Source organism: Choloepus didactylus, chromosome 3 (assembly GCF_015220235.1).
Source record: "Choloepus didactylus isolate mChoDid1 chromosome 3, mChoDid1.pri, whole genome shotgun sequence".
In the NCBI taxonomy this organism is placed as follows: Eukaryota; Metazoa; Chordata; class Mammalia; order Pilosa; family Megalonychidae; genus Choloepus; species Choloepus didactylus.
The window spans coordinates 4071663-4081416 of record NC_051309.1 but is presented as its reverse complement, the minus strand read 5'-3'; the positions used below and the strand labels follow the sequence as shown (position 1 = coordinate 4081416).

Here is a 9754-nt window from a genome sequence, read left to right as displayed (position 1 = left end):
TGTCAAATGAAAGCCCGCTTCTCACCAGGCCCCGCAGGCAAGAGCCTCTGGGCTGGAATAAGGGGTCTGGGGGCTTGCCTTGCCCCCCTGCCCAAGCCATCTGTGGGTGGCGCCTCTTTCTTCTGTGGGGGCCTCACCTCACCCCACCTCCTCCAAAGTGGAGGCTCAGAGCTGCTCAAAGGCAGAACCTGAGTCTGGGGGAGGGGACACTGGATGCCAAAAGGGGGGCAGGGGTACAGGTGGGGGGGCAGGGATGAGAATGCAGGGAGGATCTAAATTTGGAGTCAACTTGGTCTTGGCTACAACAGTCCCTCTTTTTGCCTCTTAACTCAAGAATTTTGAGCATATATTTTGTATGTATATAAGGTTTGCAGCTTTAAAAAAGGACGCCCACCCCCCCCTTCTCATGCAAGACAGGCGGTTGGAACCTAGCGGCCCAGAGCCCTGGGTCCATTCTTGGGTGAGGATGGGGAGGGAGTGGGGGTTCCTGAGGTGGGGGGGGGTCTGGAAGGTGCCCCCACCTGCTGGCTTAAGGATTGACAGCTGCAGCCAAGGCTTAGATTACAAAGGTTTATTTAGAAAATAGTTCGGTTGTTTTGGCTGTCATTGTTTTTGGCAAACATTTAAATACTTTCAGTAACCAGAGATTGTCAGTGCCCTCTTTCTTAGTCACCCCAAGGCCTGGAATGGGTCTTGGAGAAGTCAGCCCTTGCTTAGACATGGATACTGGTGGGGATGGGGGATGCATTGCCTCAGCCATCAAAACCCCAACAAGGCCCCCAAAGCTGGAGCCAGGCCTGTACCCCCAGATGCAGACCCTCGCTGAGGCGGGAAGGCAGAGGGATCCCCCTCTCTCCTCCCCACGCCCCCCAAGGCTCTGCTGCCTCTGGTCCTTTGGAGGCCAATCCATCCTGAGTCTCCGGGGAAGCGGTCCCCCCTGCGAAGGCCAAGGCGCGGCCCCCCGGCTTTCTCCCAGGCCCGGCCATCACCGCGGTCGAGGCCATCCAGGACGAGGAGGCGAGGCGGGGCGCGCGGGTCACTGCCTGAAGCCCCTTCTCCGCCGTCGGAAGAGGATGTGCTTGAAGGAGCGCCGGAAGTCCTGGTTGAACACGGTGTAGATGACCGGGTTGAGCGAGCTGTTGCAGTAGCCGATCCAGAAGAAGAATTTGAAGAGTGGGCCGGGCACCTGGCAGGCCTCGCGGCAGATGCCGTACAGGCTGTAGCTGAAGAAGAAGGGGAACCAGCAGACGACGAAGACGCCCATGACCACGGCCAGCACGAAGGTGAAGCGCTTCTCGCGCGCCTGGGCCACCTTGCGGCGGCACACGCTGCTGCGCGCCCGGCGCCGCCGCGACAGGAAGAACTCGACGGAGCGCGAGCTAGCGCGCGAGAGGCGCCCACCGGGGCCCGGGGAGCGCGCGGCCACCAGCGTGCCGGGGTCAGCCGCCGCCGCCGCCGTCCCGGGCCCCCCGTCCACGCCACCCTCGGCGCCCCGCCGCCGCCCGCCCCGCCTCAGCGCGCACCGTCGCAACCGCCGCTCCGCCGCCACGCTGCTCTCGTCCGGCTCCACATCGGTGTGGTGCGGCGGGGACGCGCAGTGCCCGTTCTCGCCCCCGCCCGCCGCCGCGCCCACCCCGTTCTGCGTGGTCGGGGACGCGCCGTCGGGGCCCGCGGGCGCGCGCTTCTCGCTGAGCGTGCGCGTGCGCATCTTGGCCACCCGGTAGATGCGCGCGTAGACCAGGCCCATGATGAGGCAGGGCGCGAAGAAGGAGCCGATGCAGGAGGAGAGGATGTACCAGGTCTCGTCGTTGAGGCCGCACTGCGGGTAGGCGGCGCCGTCGGGTTGCCGGTAGAGCGACACGAGCGGCGGGAAGGAGATGACGGCCGAGATGAGCCACACGGCCACGATGGTGGCCTTGACGCGGCGCGGCGTGCGCTTCAGGTTGTACTCGACGGCCTGCGTGACGGACCAGTAGCGGTCCAGACTGATGGCGCACAGGTGCACGATGGAGGAGGTGCAGAAGAGCACATCCAGCGCCAGGTAGACGCCGCACCACACCTGCCCGAAGTACCAGTAGGCCATGAGCTCGTTGGCCAGCGAAAAGGGCATGACCAGGGTGGCCACCAGGATGTCGGCCGAGGCCAGCGACACGAGGAAGAGGTTTTGCGGGGCGCGCAGCGCCCGGCTGGTCAGCACTGCGATCACCACTAGCACGTTGCCCACCACAGTGAAGGCGATGAGGAACCCCACCACGGCGGCCAGCCCCGCCACGGCGCCTGCAGAGTATTGGCCGGGGGGCGGCCCCCACGCAGCCCCCGAGGCGTTGGCGCCCCCGCCGCTGGCCCCCTCGCCGGCGCCGCTCGCGTTGGGGCCCGCCGCCGCCGCCGCCGCCGCCAGCGCCGCCGCCAGCGCCGGGACGCCATGGTCCTCCCGCGAGCTACGCGGTCCCGCCCGGAGCCGGAGAGCAGCTGCCCGCAGCTCTCGCGTCCCGCAGCCCGGCTCGGCGCCCGCATCGCCCGCCGGGGACCGCGGCGACCCGCAGCCGGCGCCCGGCCGTGGTGGCGCGGCGGGCGGGCGGCGCGGCGTGGAGCGTGGCTGCCGGGCTCCCGCAGCTGCCGCGGCGCCGAAGTGCCGAACAGGAGGTGCCCGGAGCGAGAGGCGACGCGGCGCGGGGGGGTGGCGGGCGGCTCCCGGGTCCTCGCGGCGCCCCGCCCTCGCAGGCTCACGGGGAGCTCCTGGGCCGTGAGCCCAACGGCGGTGCGGCGCCCGAGCGCCCGAGCGGCCCCGCAAGCCCCGGGGCCCAGCCGGGGCGCCGGCTACAGGCGGCGGCGGCGGCCCGGGCGCTGCGCCTCCCATCCGGCCGGCTAGGGCTCGGCGCGCCGGGGCGCGGGCCGCCGCTCCTCCCGGCCCCTGCGCACAGCCACCGGCTCCAACTTTACTTTCCCGGCCGGGGCCGGCGCCGCCGCGCGGCCTCCGCCTTCGCCGCCTTCTCCCGGGCGCTCCCCGCGGCGCGCGCTCCTCGCTTGCCCGCTCGCCCGCCGGTTCTGCGCGCCTTCGCCTCCTGCCCGCCGCAGCCGCCACTGCCGCCGCCGCGCGCTCGGCCGAGTGCCGCCTCCCGGGCTCGCCTTGCAACTTGGGCGAGTTGCGCAGCGGGAAGGGCGCGGGGCGGGGCGCGCGGGCGGGAGGGGGCGGCCAGGAGGGAGGGTCGCGAGAGCCGGCCCGGGGTGCCCGCGGCCGTCTCGGCCTCCCTGCCCGCGCGGCGTGGGGGAGGAGTACGGGGCGGCGGCGCGGGGCGCGCGCTCGGCGAGGGCGCCCCCTCCAGGGCCGGCTGCAGCCTCCGGGATGGGGCCGCGGCGCCGCGGGCTTGGGCGGTGAGTTCCCTGCTCTTTCGAAGGCTCCCTCCTCTTCCCCGGCCCCACGCATCGGCGCGCGGGCGCGCACAGCTTCGCACGCGCGGCCCGGTTCGGCCCGGGTCGGCGGCCTGATTGGCGAGCGAGCTTCTGGCGGTCGGGGGAGGACGCGGTGCGCGCGGGGCCCCGGCTCGGCTCCCGGCTCGGTGCTACGGCTGCGCCGCCTCCCCACGCGCGGCCTCAGCGTCCCCGCGCTGCTGGAGCCTGAATCAGAAGGAGAGCGCCCGCGGAAGCCCTGGGCAGGCGACCGGGCTCTGCACCCGCCTTGGCAGTGATCGGGGTTTATTTCTTAGGCTCCGTGGGCTTCCTTTTGAAGGGTGGGGGAAGTATTCATGATCTCCGCCTCCGGCAGTTACCCGCACCCAACTGCCCGGGTGGCGGGAGGCCTTGCGTGGACGCCTCGCCCTTGCCGGCTCAGAGAAGAGCTACTTGGGTAGCCCCTGTCCCACCACCCTGCACATTCATCCCACAGACGTGCCCTGTCCCTCCGCAACCCCTCTTGGGTGGTGGCGGTGGTCCCTGCCTCCAAACCCTGAGGCCTGGGGGAAACGGACCTCAGGGGAGGTGGTGGGCCACCCAAGGGGACAAGTTGGAGCCCCAGGCTAGGGTTGGGGGAGGACCCGCCTCCCAGCAGTCCATGCCGCGGGCAGCTGCCCTTCCCCCCCTCAGATGGCTCGGTGGCGGCGGGAGGGGCTGTCTTTCCCGTGGCTGCCACCGAAAGGCCTCTGGGTGCGCCGGAGGGCCTTGTGGGGAGGGCGGGGGCTGCCGGCCTCCTCCAGTGACTTCGGTTTGGGGGCTGCTCTTCCTTTCCCTGAACCCCTGGAGCCTGGAATTCTCTTCTGGGGTCACGTGGGAGCCCACTGCCGTCTTAGCAGACGCTGGCACCTAGCTCTGGTGTCCTCTTAACTATGTTGTCCCAGCAGAGCCCACAAGGAGGGAGTGGGGCTCGGGCATTTCAGATGTCGGCCCTGCTCCAGGCTGAATGCACTTTGGGAACAGAGGGTCACGGCTGTCACCTGAGAGGTCCGTGACCCAGGACAATGGAGACAGCCAGCCTCCTAACGAAAGTACCTCCAGGTCATGGCGGCCTCTGGGTGCCACAGAACCAGGCGCCTGGGTGTGCTTTGCAGGGAAGATCCCTCCGCACCTCCGTTTTCCATCCTCAGCACCCGCCGGCCCTTGTCTGGGTTGGGGCTCCCTCTGTGTGCAGATCGGGGGCTGGGGCAGTCGCGGTGAGTGGGTGCAGTGACTCCTTCTGTGCCCTGGGCAGAGCATGTCGATAGCGGCCCCTCCCCCGGCCGGGGAGTCCAGTTGTCAGGGAGCCCTTTCCAGAGGAGGTGACCCAGAGCAGTGTTTTGGAGCAGGAGCAGGAGTCAGCCGGTAAGGAAGGGGGAAGCGCTGTGAGCCGTGCTCCTGTGGGTGGGGGTGGGCTTTGTCCTGGAGATGTGTGTGTCGGGGGGAGGCAGGGAATGCCCCGAGAGGACCCAGATGCAGGTTTTGGAGAGAGCCTTCCCTCTTCTAGCCAGCCCCAGGGGCCTCCCCCTTCCCAGATTTTCATCTGGCAAGGGGCCCTTTGGGGGGTGCATGGGGGGTGATGTGGAGACGTCCTTCCTGGTTCCACTCAAGAGCCCCATGCCTTTCATGCGCTACAGCAGCTCCCGCACGAGGAAATTCAGAGTGCCTGGGGCCCAAAGCCAGACAGGACCTCCCAGGGCCCAGGTAGCCACGCTCCGGCCGGGCCAGGTCAGGCAGGGCGTCTGGAGTCCCGGCTGGCCAAGTGACCCAGGCCTCTGGGGATGGCTGGTGGCATACAGGCTGCAGATGTGGTGTCTAATCAGGGAGGGGGAAGCAACTCTCTCCAGGTCTCCCCAAGGCCTGGGACCGTGGGGTGGGGAGAGCTGGAGCCCCTGAGTTCCCAGGGGTCTGAGTCCTCGGCTGTGCCCGAGGCCTGTGCTGGGTGCCAGCGGCCTGCGCGTCGGGGAGGCCCCGGGGATTGCAGCTGTTTGCAGAGTTGCTGCAAGGCCTCTTTCCCCAGACTTGGGGAGGCAGGCTTGACAAACTGCTCCCCGTTATTCTGTCACAGGCAGAGCCCTCCCTGTCCGCGTGTGCCTGGGAAGACTGCCTGTCCTGGGGTGTGGCTGGTGGCCAGGCCGAGCTTGGCACGACCCGCAGGGATGACTAGAGGGGGGTGCTGTGGGGAGTCAGGATGCATTGGGAGGGGGTGCTGCTTGTTCTGTGTGCACGTGGTGGGGGGTGATGGAGCAGGGGTGTGGGCACACCTCAGAAGAAAAACCACAGAGAAGTGGAGCACCTGCCATGGCGTCCTCAGTCCAGCCAGGCCACTCAGTGGGGGGACGTGGGACCCCAGGCCCTAGCTGCTTGCTGAGGGAGCTCTGGGTGGGGCGGCACGTGGGCCGCCCCTGAGAGGGAATTTGCCTGCCCCCCTCCTAGGTTCCTCTCTCTGCACTTCACCAGCAGCCTCAGCGCAGGCTGATGGGAGCTCGTCTCCTTGAACTACCTCTTCCCCTGGCAGGAATGCACGCCCACACCCACACATGTGTGCACATCCATGTAGGGAATGGATATGCGTGTATCCTTGTATACACATTTGGTCACACATCTACACGTGCACACGCTGTGTATGCATCCATGTAAGCACATACCAATCCATGCACATGCATATGTGCATTCACACACCCAGGCACATAGATGCATGCACACACATATAAATACACACCAATCCATGCACACACTACTGCACATGCATATGTGCATGCATGCATGTGCATATGCATGCACACGTAAACACACACCAATCCGTGGACACAATGCACCTGTATATGTGCATACACACACCATGCACACACATGTAAATACACACCAGTCCATACACACACCAATGTACACGCATATGTGCACACACACCCATGCACATACATGCCTGCACACACATGTAAATGCACACCAATCCATACATACACACCAATGCATATGCATATGTGCATTCACAAACCCATGCACATACATGCATGCACACACCAATCCATACATACCCATGCACATGTGTGCTCATGTACACATGCAGGCACACATACTATGAACACATACACACATGCAGGGATACACATGTACACACAATGTGTACATGTACATGCATATGTGCCCGTATACCGTGTACACACATCTGTGCACATGCATGAAGGAAACCTGTACATGTGCATGCACAGTCTTCACATGTATTATGCACCTGTGTCTGTGCATGTTTCCACACCTATACTACACACATATGTGCACATGTATCCACATACGCCTGCCCTTGGGCATACCCTTGCACCCTTGCACACATGCTATGTACAAAGACCACATATACGGCTGCATGTACACACAAGTGAGCACACACACCTCTGGCATCCTCACACCCACTATTGCACACTTAGTCTGCCCACTACCACCCCAGCTCTCCCAGGTTGCTCTTCAGCCCCTCCTTCCAGGCTCTCCTGGCCTCAGCTGGGGACCAGTGTTGCCAGCACAGGACCCCCACCTCCCTCCCCCGACCCTCCCTGCCTGTGCTGGCCCAGCCCGAGGTGCCACTGCTGCCCGCAGCCCAGGGTCTGCTGCACCTGGGCTCCAAGAGGCTTCTAGCACGCCCGCAGCAGGCCTGGCATGGGCCAGCCACTGCCTGGGTCCTGGATGTCCGTGTCCTCCTGACCGCCTGGCTGGACAGTGTTCCTCTCCCACTCCAGAGGCAGCGGCAGCTTTGGGGTGTGAGTGTGCTTTTGGGGGTGCCCGCCATAGACACTGGACAGCGGGGCTGCTTCTCAGGCGGCCTGTGTCTGGGTGCTTGTGCTGACCCGCCACCTCTGGCACCCTCCCCGGCCACACTGGCCCCACCAGGCTAGGCCCGCTTACACCCTGGCACGCGCCACCCTCGTGGCCTGGAAGCCCCGTGCCCCTCCCTCCTCTTCCTCCACATATGTCACAGACGATCCCTCCTCTGGAAGCCCCACACCCCCCAACCTCCCAGGCTGGCCCCCTGGGTGCCCCTTGGGGCCCTGGGCCTCCTAGTGTCCCCCTTTCTCTCCTGGCAGGAGCTCCTGAGGATGGGGCCGCATCTCTGTGTCCCCAGGGCCCCAACCAGGGCCCGGCTGCCAGCTCCCAGTCGGTGCAGTTAAAATAGGGTGGAGGGAGGGTCTGTGTGAGGGGCGTGCTCAGCAGCTTCGGGCCTGTGGGGGGCTTCCGGGGAGCCCCTGGTCTCCTCCAGCCCCCATGGTGTCTCTCGTGTCTGCCCCAGGAGCTCCCGCCCAGCAGGCCCTTCTGCCTTGGTTTTGTGGAGGTTGGAGTCATTGCTGTGGATTTAAGCTTACACTTGTTCCCTAATTTGCTGTGTGCAATAGGCAAGCCAGCAGCTCCTCTGGGCCTCAGTTTCCCCATCTGTACAATGGGAGTATTGAACCAGGTAATGCCGAGGTCCCCGCCAGCTCTGAGTTCCCTCCTCTCCCCATCTTGGCTGTGTGTCTGGTCCCCGTCTTTGTCCTGGGTCAGTATCTGTTGGGGGGAAGACCCCTTACCCTTAGGCCCTCGGTGGGGGCAGCCTAGGGGGCCCGCCTTGTCTTCTTGTGTCAAAACCAAGCGGCCTCTGGAACAGGATCTGTTTTCTCCTTTGAGCCGAGGATTTTTCCCCCCATGTTTATGTGAATTTTTACTTTTAAAGATGAAGCAGGGAAAAATGAGGCTTGCCTCCCTCCCTGCCCCTCCCCAGAGAAGTCCAGAAGCCAATTTGTCTTGTCAGGATGTGGCAGGGACCTGCTGGTGCAGAGCCTGGCGCTGGGGCACTAGCCTGCGGGCCGGATCCATTGCAGTATTGACTGGCATCGGTGGACCTGGCACAGTCGGCTTTTCTGGTGACAGCACAGCTTCCAGACCACCTTGGACTTGAAATGACTGTACTAGATTAAAGCCGTGGGGCGGCCTGTTTCATGGGGCCCTGGCGGTGTCCCTCAGCTTCTGCTTGGCCAGGCCCAAGCTCGGGTTCACCTCCCATCGTGTCCCAGTGACCCCACGGCCTTCCAAGCGGCCCCCTCCCTCTAGCCCCCAGCAGCCTGCACCAGGCACCGCGCTCGGGGCTTTCTGCTGTGCCCGGCTGTCCACACGCTGAGCCTGGCCTCTGAGCACTCCAAGGCCTCTGCCCATAGTCTTTCATCCGTTCCGTCCTTCCTTCAACCCACAGACATTCACTGAGCATCGCCTCTGTGCCCGTCTTGGGGGTGCAGAGGCAGCTACGGCAGGGGGCTGCCCTGAAAGACCCAACCTCTGCCACCCTCCTGGCCTTGGCTAAAGGAGGCCGCCGGTGCCAGGCGCAGAGGCTAGAGCAGCCGGCTTTCCCCGTGGCCCTCGGGCAGCCTTGCCTTTCCCAGCCTCCCTGGGCCGTCATGGGGGATGGCTGTAGGCCCCCCCCGCAGAGGGCTGCTGGCAGGTTCCCGGGCCACATCTGTGAAACACATAGCCTGGGGCTGCTCATCGCAGGGTGTCTGGGACGTGCCCCCACTCTCCCGTGGCCCCTGTTCCTCCCTGGGCCTCAAGTGCCTGCCCCCCTGTCTGCCCATCAGGGACCTGAGCAGATTGAAAGGCCCAGCTCAGATGTCAGCTCTGGGTCCTCCCTCTGAATCCCACCTCACGGTCCGTGACCCCTTGATAATTTGTTATGCAACCTGGATAACTCAGACACTCACAGACCTGGTTTGTTCAGGTAGAGGAGCAGCCATGTGCCCAGCTAAGGGGGACACCTCCCAGCCCCAGAGGAAAGCTCATGGCCCCTCCAAGCCTGGGCATGAGGCTGTTCCCCTTTCCTCACGCGCAAGTCCGACCAGTGAGACAAGACTCCTCCCTGATGACAAATGAAAGATGTGCAGGGAGGCCCACTGCCTGCCTTCCTGTCCTGTTGTGTGCACACAAAGTCATGATGGCAGGTGCTGCAGCAGCTGTCTTGTAACCAGGAGGAGCCAAGGATGAGGATGAAAACCATAGATAAGAGGAAAGATCCTGAGTCCTTAATGTTGTTATTCTTCCACCTCCAAATGACACCCCTGTTCTTTCCCCCCAGAGCCACCCTTTGGCTGGGCTTCCTGCCGAGGGTGAGCCTGCGCAGCCTTACTGTTGAAGGCCTTGTGCAGGGAAGGTTCTGTGACAGCAGGTGACTGCATCCCGACCACTTGTGCTGCCCACATGCTATTTAACTCCTTTGAGGAATCCCCTTGGGGATCCCTGGAGGCAAAATAATGCCCCCTCCCCAAAGATGTCCCATCCTACTCCCTAGAACCACACATAGGTCACTTACCTGGCAAAA

At 64.4% G+C, this 9754-nt stretch overlaps 1 protein-coding gene across 1 annotated transcript; it reads right to left on the bottom strand.

The window, feature by feature from the left end:
- Window positions 1-374: 374 nt before the first annotated feature.
- Window positions 375-3172, bottom strand: ADRA2C (adrenoceptor alpha 2C). Its single transcript, XM_037828876.1, has one exon. The coding sequence runs from the start codon at window positions 2855-2857 to the stop codon at window positions 1037-1039; it is 1821 nt and encodes a 606-aa protein (XP_037684804.1). The 5' UTR covers window positions 2858-3172; the 3' UTR covers window positions 375-1036.
- Between the last annotated feature and the right edge of the window lie 6582 nt (window positions 3173-9754).

What these genes read in the sequence shown, in the direction of transcription:
- ADRA2C (XM_037828876.1), bottom strand. Translation starts at nt 2,857, where the DNA reads ATGGGAGGCGCAGCGCCCGGGCCGCCGCCGCCGCCTGTAGCCGGCGCC.